The following is a 23,276-nucleotide window of genomic DNA, read 5'->3' as shown; positions in this document are numbered from 1 at the left end:
TACATATAATTAAATTTATTATTTTACCTACTTACACAATATATTTTCCGCGAAAGGGGTGTCAATAGTTGGCTCCGTCACTGCAGTCCCAAGAGCCCTAGTTCTCATTGGATTAGCAAAAACTGTGTGCTGATCTTGTGAATCAATCATAATAACATAAATTATTCATATAGCTATTTCATACTCCAGTATGTCTTGATTTACCATTGTATACTTGACTATAAGCTCTTGATGATATTGCTTGATTATCATAATGGATAGAAACTGGTGTACAATTATCTGCAGCGATTTTTTTAAAGAAGAATTATCTGCAACGACTAATCCTTAACAAATTTAAAAATCTCTTTTTTTACCTATAAATGCAGGCTAAATGAAGAGGAAGTTCACTTAAGTTAACAAGGCTAAAAATTCGTTGAGACTAATACTCTCAAGCTCTCGTAAGCATTTTGAAAATAACAAGCACATAAAACAAAAAGGGTGTGCACTATTCGAATCAAACCGGAAAATCACATCGAACCAAATTATTTATGTTATGCGGTTTGGCATAACAACTTATTTTTATATATCTTTAAAATCAGTTTTTTTGATTTTTTTTTTTTGGTAACAACTGTGAATATTACCATTTCCAAACCACATTAACTCATACACCTAAAGAGCACCCAAGCACCAGCCTCGCATTGCTGGCTGCAGCAGGTCTCGCAGTCTATTTACAAATTTGCTCAATGAAATCTATGCATCTCATAGCTAACTTTCCCTCCCTATACATTTGAATCCTCTCTATAACTATACTCTTTATCTGTTGTAGTATAAAATCCCTACTAACTTTCTGTTTTCTAAAGAAGAATAAGTTCCTACTCTGCCATATATTGTATATCACAGCCCCTACCACTGCAGCTATCACTTCCTTCTTGAATTTACTCTATCTTCTGCGCTTGATCTTCAACAATGTGATTGGAAGATCATGCTGTGTAATGTGCACTCCAGTCCACTCCTTCACTTCTTCCCGCAACATTTTTGCCCGTGTACACTGTAATAGCAAGTGCTGCACATTCTCAAGACTATTCAGCTCACATACTCCACACTCTTCTGCACTGCCAACCATAGTATAAACCTGTGCTTGGGCTGCATGATTTTGCTCCAAATCAAATTTGCAATATTCTACTTTAGGCTTTCTCCTACTAGTTGGTTATACCTCATTGAGGTCGAATACCTCCCATTACTAGTGAGACAGTAGCTTCCATTCATGTACCATCCTTCCATTTGCTGCTTTATACCATGTAGCTTCCTCCAATATCAGCTGTTATCATGTGTTGGTTTATGTGTCCAGAATTCATCATTTGCTCTCAGGTAGATGCCATGTATCCATTTCACTAATAGTACTTCTTGTTAATTAGTAGCCACACTTGTAAATGCCTAATTTTTGCTTTTTCTTTTTTCTTCTACATTACAATTTTATTTTTTTTAATTTTTTTTAGGATTATTATTTGTGTATTTGTAGTTTTTGAATTAAGACTTTAGCTTAATTAATTGTTGTGAGGTTCAAGGGATTGGGTTTCTTAATGTTTTATCCAAATTGGGCCAAATTTGAGGCAAATTGGCGGCCCAAATCAGCCAACCCAGTCCAAATGTTGTTTTGCCAAGGTCTAGATCAAAACGACATAGTTTCATATTGAAACTACGTCGTTTCACTTAATGAAGTTGAGAACAAATCTCATCCCTTCAATCCCTTCAATCCAACGGATCACATTTCATCTCCCTTTCCCAATAAAAGAGCCAAAAAATCAGATTTTTGGCCATTTACCCAAACCCTAGAGATCTCTCTTCACTCTCTCCTCTCTCTCTAAACCTCTCTGCCCGCCGCCACCTTCTCCATGGTGGCTCCGCCGGCCGAAAATCGCCGCCGCCGACGGACCACCTCCAATCCACCCCAAAATTTTACCATCTCCTCCCCTCTTCCTCCTCTTTCTACTTATACCACTCAAAATCCCCAAAATAATCTCAATCTCACCAAATCTAAACCTAAGCGTAACCCTAGCCACCACCTGCCGCCGTTCACCACCTCCAATCCCCACCAAAATCGCACCATTTCCTCCTCCCCCCGTATCTCCAACCCATGTCCCCAAAATCCCCATCGCCGCCGACCGGGAACACCCCACTGCCACCACACCTCTGCCTCGTCCTATCTCGTGACTTGAAGCACGAGTTTCTCATTGGTGATATCGTGACTGACCTCTGGCTCGCTGGAAATCACGGTCACAATTCACCAATTAGAAAATCGTGCTCGAAGTTCACATCGTTGTCGAGTTGGCATTCCACCACTGCCGAATCACCACCACTGCCGCACCACTCGATTTTCTGGTACACCCTAATCCCTTGTGTCCCCTTTCTTTTTCTTTTACTTCCTGTTTCATTGTAGTTTGCTTAGGTCTAAATTTTTTGATTTTTCTTCTTTATTTGATCATGTGTTTTATTTATCTTTAGTTAGCCGTTAGTTAGTTTAGAGTCAGTAATGATTAGTCGTCGCTCGTTGATCTCAAATTATTTTGTTGTTCGGATTCCTATCTCATAAGTTCTGCAAATGGTGTTTGAAGTTAGTTGTAGATTCAAGTTTGTAACTTTTAGCTTCAATTGCAGTTTCTGTTATTTCACGTTTAATTCGTCGTGCTAATTAACTGAAGTTTCAAAGTTTTGGACTCTAACTAGAACCTTAATCCTTTCTTTAGGTTTCTAATTTCTGTTGCCTACTACTTTATTATAGTTATTGTAGTAGTGTAAGTTCTGTTAGTGGTCGATTTTAGTTCGTTTTCTATCTAGTTTTCAGTTTCGTCTTCGCTTAGTGAAACTTTTTCACTAAGTTTGTTTTCTCTGTTAACATATGTTTTGCTTGGTTTGATTTTAGTCATTAGGTTTTAAGTTCTCTTGGTTGATTAATGGTTCAGTGTTAAGTTTCAGTTACATGTGTGTGGTAGATCAACTATGTTCTGGTTACTTGCTTTTCATTTGATTTGAATCACATGGTTGGTATTGTTGTTGTTAAAAGCTGCAGAGTAGATAAGTAATCATGTGTTAGGGGTACACTAGCAACTTATTTTTAGTACTAGGGTGGCTGAAATGACTCTTTGCTTCTGCCATAGCAGATTTCAGGCTGTCCTTTCACCTTTTGGACAACTTTTGAACAGTGTTTAGTACACAAAGTCAGTCCCTTTTTGGATAGATTTTTGGTGAACCAAAATCTGTCCAAAAAATTGGCTTTTCTTTGCCTATTTAAGGGTTGCCCTTTCCTCATTTAAGGGGGGACTGGATCACACATTTGTTGGATAGTTTTTACACCCTAAAAACACAACTTTGAGAGTAAAAACCAGCAGCTGAAGCACCCTTTAGTAAGCTGAAAATTCTGATCTTAGTGAGTGTTTCTGAGAGTGCAAAAACCTTGAGAAAAATAGAAGGATCTCTCGGGCAATTCATGAAGTTGTTAGCTACTAGTTTCAAGCATCCTTGTTGAGTATTCTGGGTTATCTTAACACTGAGTTGCTGCTGTTGTTTGTACTGTCCCTGCTGCTGATTTTTTGCTACCTTTATTGTTGTATTTTCGCGTTTCAAGTAACTTTCCAAACACTTGTAATGCAGGTTCTTTTCTATAGTAGAAGATGATGAAAGATCGGCTTGGTTTAGTTTATTTCGAGCAATTGTCTCCAAGGAATCTGCTGAATATTTGAGTGCTAAAAGTTCCATATTATGATCATTTTATTATTTTTAGTTAGTTTTTTTTTGTAGTTGGCAGATTTGAATATCCATGTTTTGGTGTTAGTTTGGGCTACTTAGATCATAGTGCATAGCTTTAGAATTAGTGAGGTAAGAATGTTCTAGTGTTGAAAGAAATGTTCTAATGTTGAAATTGAATTACTAATATTGTCAAATCCTTTTGTTTTGTGCTAAACTTCATATGATAAAGTTTCTGTTGTTGTATTTTAGATTCGGTATATAGCTTAAAGATCTTTCTTTTGAGGCTAAGGATTTGAAGTTAGAAAATCAATTGGAGCCATGTATAAAGTAGTAGTGGTATTAAAAAAACAGATTTACTAATGTTGGCAAGATTGAGGTTTGAAAAGCTTAAAGTTTGATTCACTACAAGCATAAGGATTAATGAATGTAATGTAAATTGAAAGTGGCGGAGGAAATTAAAAGATTTGAGGATCTTTAGCGCAAGAATATCAACTCCATTTTAAAAAAGGGTACTCTTAAAAATAACCAAATTTTAAAAGTTGGCCAAACAAGTTTTTATTTTAGTTAAATATCATAGACAACTTTGCAATTTTGGTGCATATGTGGGGGTTCACTTAAGATGTGGTCATACAATCTTATATATGATTTAATTTATGCAGTTCATCATCTCTCTATGCTATATGTGCTCTTTGAAAGAGGTAATCGTTATTAGCTTTAATTAATTCAAAAGTTAACATCAGGGGCAACTCAAGCATATGTGTCCTAAAGTCAATATTTAATGTGGGAGCCTAACTCTTTAAAAAGAAAGTTATAGATTTTTATTTGAAAATCTATTTAAATTAATTCAATAATCTCATACCTTACCCGAACTTTAATTAATTTCTAATTTAATTAATCTCTTGCTTATAACCGTGGATTCGCTTGCATTGCGCGGTAGTTGACATTTAATAAACTCCAAACATTAATTTTTCTTTCTTCTTTCTCAAATGTAGTAAATTATCTAAAAGCAATAACGTGTTAATAATTCTTTGTCATGACTGCGGATTCGCTTGCGTAGCGTTGTTATGACTAAATCAATAAATTTCATCTCGATCACACATTCGCTTGCGTAGTGTGGTCATGACATCTTATTATTCAAAATTTTCTTTAATTTTTCTAATAATTAAGAAATAAAAGCGAATAGGTAAAACATGAAAATCATGTAAATCACAGTTTGTCCAAAATTAATTTAAGCCAAATTTTAAGTCAATAAAGTGACCGTGCTAGAACCACGGGACTCGGGGAATGCCTTACGCCTTCTCCCAGGTCAACAGAATTCCTTACCCGGACTTTGTTTTCACAGACCAATAATAAAATAGTCAAATCTTCCTATGACTAGGGATTCAGATAAAAGGTGACTTGGAACACCGAAAAATCAATTTCAAGTGGCGACTCTGTAATAAAATAATCCCTACTCAAATTTGTCACTTTAATTGGAAAAACTCTTTAACCCATGAAACTATAACATTCTATATCTTTTTGGGGGTGGGAAAAAGGGGTGTGACACATCACGCTCTGCTGGGATCATATCGATGTGGGCAGTAATTTTGAACTTTGCCCTAAGCTCAGCGAGATCAACCTCTTTCATCGCTGACTCCGAGACCTCAGGCTCGCCCTCAGGCGCCTTCGAAAAGTCGGACCTAACTTTTTCACTACGAGGTATTATTTCTTTCAACGTAGGAAAATTCTCATCTTCAATGCCGACAGAAACACTATCATCTTAAGGAGGTATACTCACCGCCAAAGGGATAGGGATAGTTGCCATGCCGGAACTAGAGGGTATGTTAACCACATTTTTTAGAGAGGATGTTTTAAGTAAAGAAGGGTTGGAAGCAACTGGAATCACCAGAACCAGGGGAGTAGATACACAATAATGAAGTAAAGAGAAGACAAGGATTCAGTATGAAGAATAGAGAAGAAGACACAGGGATTTGATATTAAGAATATGCAAAACACAAACGAATGGTCTCATATCCCTATTTATAAGAGTTCAAGCGTCAGGATCAAGAAATCAGGCCATCATTACCAAGCGCAGGTATCGAAACTGCAAAGGCATGGGAAACTATGCAAAGCATTGGGAAAACACGTCATAATAGCGCATAATGTCATGACATCATTCTGAAATGATGCGACCCCAAAGGTTGCAGCTCACGAAAGGTCATGTTGTCACCTCGTCTGAAACGCCACTACTCGACTTGCTCGCCCAATTTTGCCAACCATGATAAACAGAGTCCGCTCATCAAGGCCGTTTGGGGCCGGCCTTAATAAGCGGAAGGACTAACTGTATAAGCCAAAATCTGCCCTAAGGATATTTAGCGTCGGAAGAGTCGGTCGAGGTCGACCAGGAAACAACAAGATTCATGGCCGAGATTAGGGGCGGATCTACCTTAGCCCAAGTGGTGTCACGTGACGCCGCTTCGTCGGAATTTTTTAAATAAGTATGTATAATAAAACTCCAACAGGAAAAATGAAGATAAATGTAATAAAGTGACACCACTTGACAACAATAGACGTGTAGCACAGTTGGTCAGGCGCTTCAATTTTCTTGAATATGTTGCTAGTTCGAACCTGTGTTGCTTCATCTTTGTTTTAAACTCTTTGTGCCTCATTTTTGAAATAGAAAAATGTGGAGATTTGAACCATTAACCTCTTATTTTAAGCATTAAGACATCTCAACCAATAGATCAAGAGCTATATTTGTATATTTAATGCAACAATAAATTATTTGACCTGTATTATAAGTTGTTTGCCTATTTTTTCTGTCCATTTTCTTTATCAACATTGAAATTGATTAATAACAATTTGCATAATCAAATGAATGATGAGTTTTTGTGTGACTACTTGGTATTTTATATATAAAAAAAAGTATTTAGTATTATTCAAAATAAGGTTATAAATATATATTTTTTTTAAAAATCATATTTAGTAAGATATTTGAGTTGTGCTCTATAAAATAATTCGAATTATATTTTTTTAATATGATGTTATAGTGAATTATTATTTGTTTACTGTTCAAAATTGTGACACCGCTTATGAAAATTTTTGCGTACGCCACTGGCCGAGATGCCAACCATGACCGAGGTCGAGCATTGTGTAAAGAACTATAGCTAGTGTCTGAAATAGGATATTAAAAAGAATATTCTAGTGAATATTCTCTGCATTTGTACTATTAGGGTTTGTTAGAGACATGTCTTGTATAAATGGAAAAAGAGATAATGGGATAAGGCATGTAATATTCACTTGATAAGACCACTTTTCAGAAGAAGGTTCTCTCTCTAGCAAAGATACAAACTTCACATTTTCGTCAATATTCTTACTCACATTATTCCATACTTTTCCATCAGATCCGAAAATAGTTCAAACAATCTCGGATTTGTCTGTCACTCATCATTGTCAGGAAAAACAATCATCTACCTCATTCATTATTGGGTGAATCACTCCCCATATTTACTTAAATGTCATTTATTGTTATTTATTGCTAGTTACTCATCAACTATTGTCCATACCTTTTGGAATATTAAATGTGTATTATTTTCATTCTCTCACTGATTCTGTCTTACATTATCCGTGTTTTCAAGATCTATATCTAGAGATATTATTATTAACTAAGTTTGGCCCTCCATTGCATAGAATATAATAGTTTAACCGCAAGTTTATATTTTTTGGTCAAACAGTATTCAGTGTGAATTTTGAATTAAAGTACAATCACAGGCATGATTCCGTATAATTCCGTAACGTTGATTTGGTCTACGAAAACTTTCAGCAAACGGCATGGATGGTCTTTTGTTTTTCTCTTCTTCTTCTTTTCAAATTTTGTACCACAACAATCTAGCTAAAGAACCCAATTGGGGTATTGTTTTTTTCTAAGTTGAAAAGTCAAATATACGAGGGATACATGTACCGAGCCCAATGCATCCAAAAAAAAATAATTCTGAAGTCAACCCTTTCCAAGTCGTCGATTTGAACTGGTTCAATAGTAGTACGTATTTTCAATATTAAAGAGCAGAGTCCTTTAAATCTAACTGACCACAAGAACAAGATATACACCAAACGGGCATTGCTTTAAAATACAGGAAAGTAAGAGAAATTGGCAATGGAGTTCTTCAACCGAGCTAAAGTTATTAGGCTCAAAGGCCATCTCGGCAAGTACCTCGTCGCCGATGATGACGAACAAACTGTTCGACAAAGCCGCAACGGTTCATCAAAAAAGGCACGTTGGACAGTTGAAATGGTCGCAGACAATCCTCACCTCATTCGTTTCAAGAGTTGCCACGAGCGTTACCTCTCGGCTTCTAACGATGCTTTCCTTCTTGGAATGACCGGTAAAAGAGTATTCCAAACATTACCAAATAGTGTAACGGATGGGTCAATAGAATGGGAGCCAATAAAAGAAGGATATCAAGTAAAGTTAAGGACAAAGGGAGGTAAATTCTTGAGGGCAAATGGAGCAACACCTCCTTGGAGAAACTCTATAACTCATGATTTACCTCATAGAACTGCAACACAAGATTGGGTATTATGGGATGTGGACGTAATTGATATATGTACAATTGACTCTGAATCGTTACAGAGTTATCCTTCATCTTTATCGAGCTTCTCTTCTTTTGCCGATGATGATTTTACAGATTATTCAAACACTCGTCGCTCTATTTCGTCAATTAACAGTTATCCATCCATTACTTCTGATAATTCTTCGCATCCAAGTTCAACACAGGTAACGAATTAAGATTCTTTAGCAAATATTCCATAAAAAGGGCAGCCAGGTGCACTAAACTCCCGCTATGCGCGGGGTCCGTGGAAGGGCCGGACCACAAGCAAAAGCATAGTTTAGTGGTCAAGGGGGTTCAAAACCTTTGTAAGGTCATTGATTCTATTCCCACCAACTACAACCTTTTTAACTTTTGCCTTTTTTTGAACCTCTTGGCGGTAATCCTGCCTCTGCCAATGTCCATGACCTCCTGGTCACATGACAGCAGCTTTACCAATTACGCCAAGGCTCCCCTTCTTTAGCATATATATTCTATGTGTGATATTTTTGCATTTTCCGAAGTGTTTGTTAAAATTTCTGGCTCTGTCTTTGACCATGTTGCTTTGACCTGTGAATGTAGAATGGAATGGAATTTTTTGAAAGAGCTAAAGCAGTAAGACTTCAAAGCCACTTGGGAAAATACTTAGTGGCGGACGAAGATGAACAAACTGTTCGACAGAGCCGAAATGGATCATCAAACAGGGCACGCTGGATAGTAGAATTAATTGCAGGAAAAAATCACGTAATTCGCCTAAAAAGTTGCCATGGTTTGTACCTAACAGCAACTGAGCATTCATTTCTTCTAGGCATGACTGGTAAAAAAGTACTTCAAACTGTTGCAACAAATAATATGGATGCTTCAATTGAATGGGAGCCAATAAGAGAAGGATTTCAAGTAAAGCTTAGAACAAAGGAAGGGAAATATTTGAGGGCAAATGGAGCTACACCACCATGGAGAAATTCTATAACACATGATGTTCCTAATAGGACAGCTACTCAAGATTGGGTTTTGTGGGGAGTAGAAGTTGTGGATATTATTATTTCAGATACTACTGATATTAATTCACTGTCGAGTTGTTTATCGCCTGCATCAAGTTTTAATTCTGTTCTAGATGATTATACGGCTTCTCCTGATATTGGATCCCCAAATGCAGTAACCTACCAATCCCAAAGATCTGGAAATGCAACCATGAAACAGGTATACTATATTTGTGTTCAACTTTTATGCTCTATTAGTATTTGAAAAAATAATCGCAGATAATTATTCAAAATAAATAAATTAGTAACCTGAAAAATAAAGCCAATAACATACTACAATAAGCTCTGAGAATTATTTCTCTTGAACCGATCGTCAGTTTAAATAACTTCCCTACCTTCACAAGGTAAGGATAAGGTATGTGTATACATTACCCTTAACATACCTACATTGTGGGAATACACGGGTTCTATTGTGGTTGTTGTTGTAACATACTACAATTAGCTAAACTTCACCAATAATATAGATATTTTTTATGTCAATTTATATAAATTAAATCCTCTTCCAATTAGCAACTATGGCTGTGTGTTGTGGGGTCTAGCACTCCACAAGGCCACGTACTGGTCAGCTGGTATATTTTACCAAAAAACGTTGACTTTGCCTCCAAGTGTAAATACTTGATTTTTAGTCTTCTGCTAGAATGAGGATTGCTGTGTGTTGTGGGGTCTAGCACTCCACAAGGCCACGTACTGGTCAACAACCCAATTCGGTAAAGTCAACATGCTAGGCTGGAATATTTACTTTTCCTTACTTGACTTTAGTACTTAGTAATATAGTATTGAAGAATCAATAGTCAAAACGGGGAAAAAAAAAAAAAAAAGATCATCATCATTATAGTCAAAACCATTTGAAAAGTTGAGCTGGCCCCGCCTGAAGTCATAGATTCTAAAGTGACGGCAGTGGATTAAAAAAAATGGAGCAGTTTATTAAAAATTTAAACTATAAGTGAAAGAATGTTTACTTATCTTATGTTTCAAGTTATTAATTTTTCGTGTTATAATAATATCAATAATTTTGTATTTTAAATGACTTGATAGTATAACTTTTCTTTTAAAAAAATATAGTGTATAAAACTATAAAAAAAATTTAAGAAAAAAGAGCTTATGTGACATGCTTTTAATAACCGCTAACGCACACTTTCAGTTTCCTTTTTTAGCATCAATTTGCAGATCTTTCTTCCACTTGGATCGTTCTCTGTAAATATACAAAGAGTCTCTGATCCAGGTGGATTTCTAGATTAAAAAAAAATCAGTTTTTAATTGTGTTTAATCATTGCAATTGGATGTTTTTCTCAACCATTGCAGAATTCTGGGATGGAATTCTTCAAAAAAGCTAAATCTGTTAGGCTAAAAAGCCACCATGACAAATTCTTATTAGCCGATCCTGATCAAGAAACTGTGTACCAAGATCGCCATGGAACTTCCAGAAGTGCAAAATGGACAATTGAATTCCCTGAAGAAATCGAAAATGTCATCCGATTAAAGAGTTGTTATGGCAAATATCTAACAGCCACAGATGATCATGTCCTTCTTGGTGTCACAGGTAGAAAAGTTGTTCAAAGTTTGCCTAGAAAATTGGATTCTTCAGTTGAGTGGGAACCAATGAAAGATGGAATTCTGGTAAAGCTTAAAACCAGATATGGGAATTATTTACGCGCAAATAGTGGATTACCACCTTGGCGAAATTCAATTACACATGATATACCTCATAGACATCAAGATTGGATCTTATGGGAAGTGGATATTATTGAAATATTGCCAGAACTACCAGAAAAAATTACACAATCAGAATCATTGGATGATTATTCCAGCTCTTCTTTTCATCTTACATCCCCCGCGTATTCCAGGACTGAGGTTAGTTTTAGCTTTCTCTCAAAAGATAGTGGCTTTTTCTTTGATTATACTGCAAAATGAGATAACAACAGTGTTATTATTATTAAATTTGCAGCCAAGAGATGCATTTGATGCTTCCCCGGTAAAGGCTGAAGGTCGACTAATATATTACTATGTGGCGGATGAAAATGGAAATGCAAATGATGCAGTGGAAGGGCCTTCTTTTCACTTCAAAGGGCACGGAGTAGAGGAACTGACTCAAAAGTTGGAGGAAATAACAGGGCTGGAGAATATTACTGTCTGTTCGCGTAACAAGTTCAATGGGAATCTATATCCACTCCGGTTAGCATTGCCTCCAAACAATGCGAATATGCATGTTGTGGTTGTGCCTGCCTCATCCAAGAGTCAGTAGAATTCGTCATCTCCTTGAGAAAGACGTTACGTTGTATATTGTACCATCTCAAGAAGCTGTATATTTCTCTCTTTTTTCCCCTCATGTGTCAAGCTGGAAAACTTGCCAAGATTCTTGGGTACATTTTTCTTAACTGCTGTTTTCACACTTGCAGTTGCATTGTTACTTGGTCTTTTCATTTATGATCACAAGTTTGTACAAGCATTTTTCTTTGGGGAGTGAAAGTCCTAATATCAGATGGTCTGTCTTGGTTACACGGTGCTGCTAGATGCTCTATATTGGCATGCCTGAAGCAGTAACACTATGCCTGAAGAGACACGAGTCTTAACAGATACGAGCGAAGTGTCATGAAGGCAAGAAAGAACGGTCACCCGGGCCTCTTGATAATTTGAAGAGACACCGGTGGAATGAATCAAGACAGCAGAAAGTACAGATTCTTAATATCTTCAATTAATGAGCGTGAATGATAAGGAACGTTATTGAATCTTCACGAAAAAGTTACGATTGTCAATCATAACGTCTTATTAATGTCATCAAATGCTCATAATGACTCTATTATGAGAAGAAAGAAACGTTGTACTTGGAAATAGCTATAAAAGGAAGAGAAATAAACATTTGTATGGACACACTGATTATTATTGGTATATACTTATTCACATTGCTTTATATTGCTTACTCGGCTACTTCTCACTCCTTTTCCTTTCTTGTTATACAATTATCTTTTTATTTGATTATCAGTAACCCAAGTTCTTCTAAGATTACGCTTTGATCGAAATTTTTATTTTTTGGTTAAGCAAATTGGTTCCGTTACCGGGAATCTGATAATCTTTTACTTTCTAAATCAATTCTTCTATCAAAACAATCATGTCGATCGTCAATGACAACAACCAACAAAATCAACAGCAACAGTTGAATCAGCAAAATCAAAAAGGAGATGGAACTCCAATTTCCTCACCGCGAAACTCTCCTCGACAATCTCGCGAAGGGACACCTGACAGATCTGAATCGCATATGAATGACCAGCGTGGAGACGATCAAAATATCGATGCAGCATTAAAACAATTAATTGCAGAACAGGTCAGCAATGCTCTTCAGGCTTTTGTTAGCAGGTTGCCAACCGTACCACCAACTCCACCTCCAAACAACACCGTGACCATAGAGAATCCGCGCTCGGGACTCGTTAACTCAGGCAGCGGAGGAACACCCAACGAATCTCGTGATGGAGGGTCAGGTAACCCAGTGAATTCTGATTTACAAAGTTTAGTACTAACTCTGCAGAAACAGCTCAAGGAACAAAGCGATCGCATAGAACAAATACCTGGAGTACCGCCCGTAATCAAGGGGATAGATATGGAAAATCTCTCAACAACCTTGGAAGCCAAGTGCCGCTCCCTTACCAATTCCAAAGAAATTCAATATGCCTGATATCCTGAAGTACGATGGAACAACTGGCCCAAGGGATCATGTGACTGCATTTACAACTGGTGCAAAGGGCAACGATTTGACCAAGTAAGAAATTGAATCAGTGTTGGTCAAAAAATTTTGAGAAACACTCACGAAGGGAGAGTTAACATGGTATTCTCTTTTACTTGATAATTCTATTGATTCTTTTGCTGAGCTTGCAGATTCATTTATCAAAGCACACTCGGGAGCTCAAAAAGTTAAAAAAAGAATGGAGGACATTTTCAAAATAAAACAAGGAGATACGAAGCTGCTCAGGGAATTTGTAGACAGATTCCAGCGTGAAAAGATGATGTTGCCACGCGTACCTGATAACTGGGCGGCTATGGACTTTGCTAGTAATCTGAATGAAAAATGCTCAGAAGCCACAAGAAGACACAAAGAAAGCTTACGAGAATTCCCTGTAACAACTTGGAATGATGTTTACAATAGATACAACACAAAGCTGCGAATAGAAGAAGATACCATTACTCAGTCTCAGAAAGATGAAAGAGTAAGTTCAAGGCGGGCAGAAACTGAAAAAAGGTCCGGTAAAAACAGGTACGAACCTTATATGGGACCAGCAGGAAGGGATTCACGTTCAAAACAGGAAACCCAAGGTATGATTCTAGATCAAAGGTTAGAGAATCAGGTTCGTCGTCAAGGTTCGGAAAAGAGCGAAACATGAGGGACATGCGAGACGACGACAGAGGTTCAAAAGAAAAAATTGGTGGTTACAGTTTTAACGTAAGTACGTCCGAGTTGGTTGCTGTTCTAAGAAGCATGAGAGATAAGGTACGGTGGCCAAAAGAAATGAGATTGAATCCAAACAGGAGGAATCCCGAATTTTGGTGCGAGTTTCACAACGATCATGGTCACAAAACGGCGGATTTCAGATTATTACAAGGTGAAGTTGAACATCTATTAAAGCAGGGGAACTTAACAGAATTGTTTAGTGAAAAGGGAAAGCGGGCTTATATGAAGAATAGGCAAGAACCGCCGAAACCTCCATCGCCAAAACGAACGGTTAACATCATAAGTGGAGGAGAGGAGATCAATGGCGTAACATACACGGCAACAAAGAAGGTGTCAAAACTCACAGTCACCCACGGGAAGCGAGTCCATCAAGTTTTGGAANNCGGAGCTCAAAAAGTTGAAAAAAGAATAGGAGGACGATTTTCAAAATAAAACAAGGAGATACAGAGCTGCTCAGGGAATTTGTAGACAGATTTCGGCGTGAAAGGATGATGTTATCACGCGTACCTGATAACTGGGCGGCTATGGCCTTTGCCAGTAATTTGAACGAAAAAAGCTCAGAAGCCACAAGAAGACTCAAAGAAAGCTTACGAGAATTTCCTGCAACAACTTGGAATGATGTTTACAACAGGTACAGCACAAAGCTGCGGATAGAAGAAGACACTATCATTCAGTCTCGGAAAGATGAAAGAGTAAGTTCAAGAAGGACAGAACTGAAAAAAGGTCCGGTAAAAACTGATACAATCCTTATATGGGACCAGCAGGAAGAGATTCGCGTTCGAAACAGGAAAACCCAAGGTATGATCCTAGATCAAGGGATCGAGAATCAGGTTCGTCATTGAGGTTCGGAAAGGAGCGAAACTTAAGGGATATGCGAGACGACGACAGAGGTTCAAAGGCTAAAATTGGTGGTTACAACTTTAATGTAAGCACATCCGAGCTGGTAGCTGTTCTAAGAAGCATGAGAGACAAGGTACGGTGGCCAAAAGAAATGAGATCGAACCCAAACAGGAGGAATCCCGAATTTTGGTGCGAGTTTCACAATGATCACAGTCACAAAATGGCCGATTGTAGATTACTACAAGGTGAAGTTGAACATCTACTAAAGCAAGGGTACTTAACAGAATTGTTTAGTGAAAAAGGAAAACAGGCATATATGAAAAATAGGCAAGAACCGCCGAAACCTCCATCACCAAAAAGAATGGTTAACGTCATAAATGGAGGAGAGGAGATCAATGGCGTAACATACACGGCAACAAAGAAGGTGTCAAAACTCACAGTCACCCACGGGAAGCAAGTTCGTGAAGTTTTGGAAGAAGACAGTATAACATTTGATGATACAGATGCAGATGGCTTGCTGACCCCGCACAATGATGCACTAGTAATACTTTACTTATACATAACACTAATGTAAAATGAGTTTTGATTGATCCAGGTAGTTCTGTGAATATCATTCTGATGAGAGTGGTAAATGAGATGCAAGCCGATGATAAGTTGATACCCAAAGCACGCACCTTGTCTGGTTTTGACAACTCAAGCGTCGTAACAAAAGGGGAGATAATACTCACCACATTTGCGGAAGGAGTAGTCAAAGACACCAAATTTCAAGTGATAGAAATGGACATGGCTTACAATATGATTCTCGGCAGGCCATGGATTCACGAAATGGATGTTGTTCCGTCTACCTTACATCAAGTTATCAAGTTTCCTTCATAAATGGGGTAATACAAAAAATCCGTGGTGACCAACAGGCTTCTCGAAGCATTAACTCAGTGGCAGACACAAGCGCAAAAAGCCACGAGAAATAGCAATTACAGAATTCAGTTGAGGATTCAACAATACAAGCCTCAACTGTAGACGGGCAAACAGATGTAGACTCGAGACCTGATACTATTCAAGAACCAGAAGAAAATGAAAACATCAAAACAATGATCTAGGAACTAGAAGCAGTGATATTATTCGTACATTGGCCGGACAGAAAAGTCTACATTGGAACCAACCTCAGCCCCAAGATGAAAAGTAAGTTAATTGAATTTTTAAAAGCTAACGCAGATTATTTTGCTTGGTCACATTCAGACATGTCAGGTATACCACCGGAGGTGATGACCCATAAGCTGAATGAAGATCCAACATACCCACATGTCAAGCAAAAGAAAAGGAAGCAAGGTTCCTTCAAGAATCAGGTGATTCAGGATGAGGTACAAAATCTTTTAAAAATCGGGTCTATCCGCGAAGTAAAATATCCAGATTGGTTAGCTAATACTGTAGTAGTACCCAAAAAGAATGGTAAGTGGCAAGTTTGTGTAGATTATACTGATCCAAATAAAGCCTGCACTGAAGATTCTTTTCCATTACCGCACGTAGATCAACTAATTAACGCTACTGCATGACATGAATTATTAAGTTTTTTAGATGCTTATTCAGGATATAATCAAATTAAAATGGATCCTCTAGATGAGGAAAAAACTTCCTTTATTACAGACAGGGGGACTTATTGTTATAAAGCTATGCCATTCTGCTTAAAGAATGCTGGAGCCACGTACCAAAGGCTTGTGACCAAGATGTTTCAAGAACATCTAGGAAAAACCATGGAGGTCTATATAGATGACATGCTAGTCAAATCACAAAAAACAGTGGATCATATTCAGCACCTATCAGATACGTTCGAGATTCTTCGCAAATTTAACATGAAGTTAAATCCAGAAAAATATGCATTCGGCGTATCATCAGGTAAGTTCTTGGAATTCCTTGTTTCTAACCGTGGCATTGAAGTAAACCCTACGCAGATTAAGGCTATTGAAGAAATATCGGATATACTTTCAAGCAAAAAAGAAGTACAGAGATTGACCGGAAGAATAGCAGCATTGGGGAGATTTATTTCCAAATCATCGGAAAAATGCTTTAAGTTCTTTTCAGCCTTAAAAAAGCAAAATCAATTTGAATGGTCCGAAGAATGTCAACAGGCACTCAAAAATTTAAAAGCATACTTGTTAAATCCACCTTTAACTGCTAAACCCAAGGACGGGGAAAAACTGCTCATTTACCTTGCTGTTCCGGAGGTAGCGGTAAGTGTTGTATTGGTTCGGGAGGACCAAGGTAAACAATCTCCAATTTATTACGTTAGATCTTTATTGGATGTTGAAACTCGATATCCTCATTTAGAAAAACTTGCATTAGCGTTGATTATGGCATCTAGAAAATTAAGACCTTATTTTCAATGTCACCTTATCTCTGTAGTAACTGCCTACCCCTTACGTAATATATTGCATAAACAAGAGTTATCATGCATGCTAGCCAAATGGGCAATAGAGCTAAGTGAATATGACATCACATATCAACTTAGAACTGCAATAAAATCATAGGTTTTAGCAGATTTTGTGGTAGATTTTAGCCCAGGGATGGTGACAGAGGCAGAAAAAGAACTGCAAATATTTAACGGATCTAACCCAGGTACGTGGACCTTATTTACTGATGGCTCTTCAAATGTTAAAGGTGCAGGTTTGGGTATTGTCCTGGTCCCACCTACGGGAGAGATCATACGACAAGCTATAAAACGCCATCCTATTACTAATAATGAAGCAGAATATGAAGCTGTGATTGCAGGTCTAGAATTGGCACGAGAGCTCGGAATAGGGCAGGTCATGATCAAAAGCGATTCGCAACTCGTAGTTAACCAAATGCAGGGGACTTATACAGCCAGAGAGGCAAGAATGCAGCAATACCTAGAAAATGCACGAGACTTAGTTTGACAATTCCAAACTTGGAAAATTATGCAGATACCAAGAGAAAAGAATGCCGAGGCAGATGCCTTGGCTAATCTTGCATCCACCGCAGAAGTAACCAACGAAGAAAATGCCTCTGTAATACATTTGTTTCATTCCGTACTTGATTAACATAAAAACGAGGTAAATTTCAATAATCTAACTTGGGATTGGAGAAACGAGATTGTAAATTTGTTGCAGTACGGAATACTACCTGAAGATAAGAAAAAGGCTCAGACACTTCGTCGAAAGGCTGCTCGTTACTGTTTAGTTGGGGCAATTTATATCGGAAAATGTTCGGTGGCCCTCTAGCATATGTCTCGGACCTTCTCAAACGGAATACGTAATGAAAGAAATACACGAGGGACATTGTGAAAATCACACTGGAGGAAGATCTTTGGTAAAAACTATAATTAGAGCAGGCTATTATTGGCCAAAAATGGAAGAAGAGGCGGAAGATTTTGTGGCTAAATGTGACAAGTGCCAAAGATATGGTAACAACATGCATCGACCAGCTGAATTAATACATCCGGTTGTTGCACCATGGCCTTTTATGAAGTGGGGGATGGATATCGTAAGTCCACTACTCAAGCCAAAGGCAAGGTAAGATTTCTATTAGTACTCACTGACTATTTTACTAAGTGGGTAGAAGCAGGGGCCTTTAAACAGGTACGATAAAAAGAGGTCAGAGACTTTATTTGGCGAAATATCATATGCCGGTTTGGAGTTCCAAAAGAGATCGTGTGTGATAATGGGCCGCAATTCATAGGTGCACAAATCACAGAATTTTTCCAAAGTTGGCAAATTAAAAGGATTACCTCAACACCTTATCATCCAGTGGCCAATGGGCAAGCTGAATCAACAAATAAAGTTATTATCAACAACTTGAAGAAAAGGCTAGAAGAATCAAAAGGCAAGTGGCCAGAGGTGCTACCTGGAGTCTTGTGGTCTTACCGAACAACAGCAAAAATAAGTACGGGAGAAACACCATTCTCACTTGTGTACGGTGCTGAAGCCTTAATTCCAGTTGAAATAGGGGAGCCAAGTATGAGATATACCCAAGCTACTGAAGAGTCAAATGAAGAAGAGCTGCAAGTAAATCTGGATCTGCTTGAAGAAATGAGAGAAACTGCTTTAATAAGGATGGCAGCGCAAAAATAAGTTATTGAGCGATATTACAATCGGAAAGCTCGTCTCAGATACTTCAAGATTGGGGACTACGTACTCAAGAAAGTTTTCCAATCCACAAGAGCAGCCAATGCAGGAAAGTTAAGTCCAAATTGGGAAGGGCCTTACAAGCTTCGTGGTATTGCAGGAAAAGGTGCATATGAGCTTGAGACCATGGATGGCAAGATTCTACCCTCAAGTTGAATTTTGTTCATTTGAAGAAGTACTATTTCTAAGGGAAGGAAATACTAACGGTCAGGTATCCCCACTTATGATTTTTGTTTTTGAATTGTTAAATTTATACTAACAATTTTAGATGATAGGCAAAAAGCTAGCCCACACCAAATGATGAAATTAGACTTGAATGACATGCGGAAAAAATATAATTCCCGGTCTAGGGTTACAACTATTCTGTGGAAATATAATGGGTTAAGCAGTCTTCATATAAATTATACCTCCGAGTCCCGTATGTTTTTTCTTTTCAGGAAAAGGACCGCATGGAAGGAATAATCAAGTGCACGAGATTTCATACTTCAAAGCTCAAACACTTGGGGGCTATATAATATACATATAATATATGTATAAGGAAGGCAAAGAAGACTGGAACAATTAAATTTCAAGTCAAGCCTAAAGTCTACTCAACAAATATCAAGTTCAGAGCAAAGTCAGAGCCAAAAACGCAAGCCTGATTTCAAAAACCTGTGAAGAATACACTCGTGGATGTAAATTTTAGAATCTTACGAATGTTTAGGTTAAAGGCAGTATTTAGTCAAGGGTCACAAAGAAACCCTTGGATTTTCTTTTTTACAAATTTGTTGCAAAGAAAACAGTTACGGAAGTGTTATAGATGTACTTAAATACATGTAAGGTCTTATTCGAATAAAACAAAACTTTTCTCAAAGTTATTCCAAAAAACATGTATGTTCCTATTTCCTCTTTCGTATGTTTACACCATTATGAAGTTGAGACGTCTTCTTCATTAAGTGTCGTATATAAAAGGGCCCTCTTTTATAGTTCGTGCTTGATGTAAAAAGCCACGAATTTAATAAAAGCATTATTAAGTGCGTAAGTTAAAAGGGTAAAACAAAAACCCTCATATTAAAATTGAAATGAAAAACAAAGCCTTAAACTTAAAAAGGCAAGGAAAAACCAGAAAAGGAGCAGAACAGAAACTCAAGTCAAAGGTATAATAAAAGTTAAGCACAAACTTTTGATATCGTAAATAACTTAGTTAAAACTAAGTACGAACTTAGTCTTAACTTAATTGTCATTATAAAAACCCCCGAAAAGGACTGGAGGTATGATGTTACCAAAAAACATTACCCCTAAATGGGAGCCAGGGGTAAAACCACCAAATATTCTACCAACAAAACAAAACAAAAAAAAAAGTTAAATTTCATAAACAAACTTTCACTGCGGAGCAGGTTCTGAAGAAGAATTCAAGGTAACGCCATCAGCAGCAGAAGGTTCAACTTGATCAGAAGAAGCTTGGACATCCACTACACCAGGATTAGCTTCAACACTTTCGGGAGTATCAACCATAGGTGAAGAAAAACTTTGGCTTCGCTGAGTTTTTTCAATTGTCTCCTTAATCTTTGCTAACTCAGCGTCCAAGTTGAAACCTTCCTGGCTTACCTCCATAAGAGTATCATGGCGCGTGTTCAAAATGGCATCCTTGTCCTCGAGAGCTTCGTAGTCTCTTTCCCAATGATCAATTTCACTCTTGAGCTCGTCTCTCTCAGCTAAACAGCATCGTAAGAAGTCTGTAAGGGACCAAGTGAACTCTCCAAAAACTTAACCTTATCGGAAGACACTCGGAGATCTTCTTAGGTCTGGGTGAGTGTTTGAACAAGCTCACCTGCATAAACTTCTTTCTCATCCAACAAGGATTTTAGACTTCTGATCTCTTCAGTAGCCTTGGAGAGTTGTTCAGCAAAAGATGACTCAAGAAGGTGTTTGTCCTTGTCTGCCTGGTTGGAGAGGCTTTCTCGGCTGCCAGCTCCGCTTCCATGACTTTTATCTGTTGCTCCAAGGTACACTTGTTCTCCTCTAAAACTTCCATCTCAAGCTGGAGACTTTCATATTGCTCTTTCCAATTATCAGCCTCAATCTGATAGTCATGCATCAACTGCTCTGAATGGGAAACCCTCTTCATCATCTACGTACCGATGAGATTGATCTACGTAAATAGAAAAGGGTGAAAATACTAGTAAAAGGAAAATTACATAAGGTAAAAAGAGAAACCTATACCTTCAATGATGATTGAACAATCTCGTTCATCCAAGTCAAGGTACTATGACTTTCAAGTTTTGACTTTTCTACCGGACCTATTAAGGGTTTTAGCCATACATCAGCCTAGCCTAACTTTTTCAGAAGATTACCATCAGCAGGAACCTCAATGGTAACTTGCTTTATTGCCCTGCTACCACTTGAAGAACCAATTTCATTACGAGAAGTATTGGCAGCAGGAACGGTCGAAGAGGCTATAATAGCTTCGGGCGGAGCAAAAATAGCAACGGTAGGAACGGGCACATGGGATTCTATTGGAACAGACATAGGAAAAAAAGGCAAGAGACGTTTCCTCAGCAACCAAGTCAAAATTTTCATTGTCAAAACCACGTGAAAAGAGGTGTTCAGCAGAGTCTTGAGGTGCTACAGGCGTCTCTTCATCAGAACTCAATAAAGTAGCTTCAGCAGGCTTGGTCACAGAAACAGAACGAGGAGGGGGAGTAGCTTTGTCATCCAAAATGACATGCCTTCTAGCCCGCGGCTTACGCACTAAAGAGCTTCCATCCTGCTCCTCTTCATCTTCAGAATCCTGTGGTCTATCAGCTTTTCTTTTCGATGAAGAACTCAAGATTATCTCTTGAGATCTTGCCAAAGAAAGTCTAGAAGCTACGATTGACTCAGCACTCACACCTCGAATAGGAAACCCAGATAAAAAGAAGGGTTAATAAATTCTAAAGAGAGTATGAATGAAGGAAAAGGAGGAAATAAAAATTTTACCGTGAGTCTTGACCTTCCAACCAAACCTATTCGAAAGCTACTTCCAAGATCTTACTTCCATCGGAGCAATTCTCAACAATTTTTCCACGGAAATTGGGAATCTCTTCAACAATTCCCATGGTTGCTGAAAAAGAAAAGTGAAACAGTCACGGGAAGCACAAACTCTTAAAAAAAAGAGAAAGTTGTAAAGAAAACTTACGTGCAAAATTCCACTTCTCAGGGAATGGCATATTTTCTTCACCTACTAACCCTTTCGTAGGAGCAGCAACAAATCGAACGTACCAGCCACGATCTTATCGTCCTCAGGGCTGACTAAAACTCTCTTACTCCTCGCCACCAGAGTAAAAATCCCATGACGGAATAACTTAGGGGAGTAGAGATGGATTAGATGAAAAAATGTGAAAGGCAATTGATCCAAATTAGCCAAATAGCTTAAGCATGCAACAACCCTCTATACAATAGGGCCAATTTGTCCTAAACACACATTGAAGAAGCGGCAAAATTCAATAATGACCGGATCAATAGTGGGTCTAAAGTCTAACGTAAAGGGGTACGTATACACAAAAGAAAAGCCAGCTTTGAAAGAAGTGATCCTTTGATTTGCATTAGGGATCAGAATGGGGAAATCAAACTTCCAATGACAATCTTTACGAACAAAAGGGATCAAACCTTCAGTAATCTGTGAAGGGTAAACATCAGCACGATCATGAGAGGACATAGAGGAGACCTGGTTTCTAATCGACTCTCTGTCAGTATAAAAAGAGAGTTCAGCGGGAATAATCTCATCTACAGTAGGCTCAAGAATTGGCTCACCAGAATCCCTACCTCTAGCAGACGACCTATGAGAAAGAGAAGGCCTAGTTCTAGAAGATGATGGCGGATTAGGACTCGGTTGAGAAGGAGAACCTCGAATGGAAACTGATCCTAAACTACGTAGCCTACCTCCTCTCCTGCTTCTAGTAGGAGCAAGGGGAAGTTCATCAATAATAAGAACCTTCTGAGGATCAGGGTTTGAAGAAGACATAGTTGCGCAAAGATGAAGAAAAGATTGAATGGCAAAGTATGGGAAACTTTTTCGTGAAAGAGAAGACACAGGATATATTTATACTTGGAAGCAACCGTCAAACGAAAAGGTAATGATGAAAACGTCACTATGAAAACTGTCACTTCGTGACTGGTGTAGCCGTAAAAAAAACCCTAAAAAGCGCTAAGGAGTTGCAGAACCAATCGAAGGGCACCACGTGTCACACGCATTAAATGGAAGTGACATGCGAATCGTTAGTTCATAAAAGGGTATAATGGTATGTGGGAATCGGCGGCAAAAATTCCCGCTTTAATGAGATCCACTTCCCAAATATTCAATTGCTGAATAAATGGCAAGTGGGGGGACTATCTGTATTGGGGAAAAATCGATATTACACTTGGAATTAATTATGTGGCTGACATGTCAAGACACATGGATTATTATGGGAGTGACAGCTGGCAAAGAGTACTTAAAGAGACACGAGTCTTAACAGGTACGAGCGAAGTGTCATAAAGGCAAGAAAGAACGGCCACCCGGGCCTCTTGATAATTT

General features: G+C 38.1%; 1 protein-coding gene across 1 annotated transcript; it reads left to right on the top strand.

Moving 5' to 3' along the window:
• Positions 7,780 to 12,236, top strand: LOC109206714. The gene is made up of 4 exons (XM_019369570.1): positions 7,780 to 8,476; positions 8,871 to 9,488; positions 10,631 to 11,179; positions 11,274 to 12,236. Exons 1-4 carry the CDS (start codon positions 7,856 to 7,858, stop codon positions 11,568 to 11,570), a joined length of 2,085 nt encoding a protein of 694 aa, XP_019225115.1. The 5' UTR covers positions 7,780 to 7,855; the 3' UTR covers positions 11,571 to 12,236.

This window comes from Nicotiana attenuata, chromosome 2, assembly GCF_001879085.1.
Source record: "Nicotiana attenuata strain UT chromosome 2, NIATTr2, whole genome shotgun sequence".
Classification (NCBI taxonomy): Eukaryota; Viridiplantae; Streptophyta; class Magnoliopsida; order Solanales; family Solanaceae; genus Nicotiana; species Nicotiana attenuata.
The sequence above is the reverse complement of the archived record's forward strand: the minus strand, read 5'-3'. Positions and strand labels throughout refer to the sequence as shown.

What these genes read in the sequence shown, in the direction of transcription:
- LOC109206714 (XM_019369570.1), top strand. Translation starts at nt 7,856, where the DNA reads ATGGAGTTCTTCAACCGAGCTAAAGTTATTAGGCTCAAAGGCCATCTC. An exon ending in CGCATCCAAGTTCAACACAG is followed by an intron (nt 8,477 to 8,870) that starts GTAACGAATTAA and finishes CTGTGAATGTAG; the next exon opens with AATGGAATGGAATTTTTTGA. An exon ending in CCGCGTATTCCAGGACTGAG is followed by an intron (nt 11,180 to 11,273) that starts GTTAGTTTTAGC and finishes TTAAATTTGCAG; the next exon opens with CCAAGAGATGCATTTGATGC.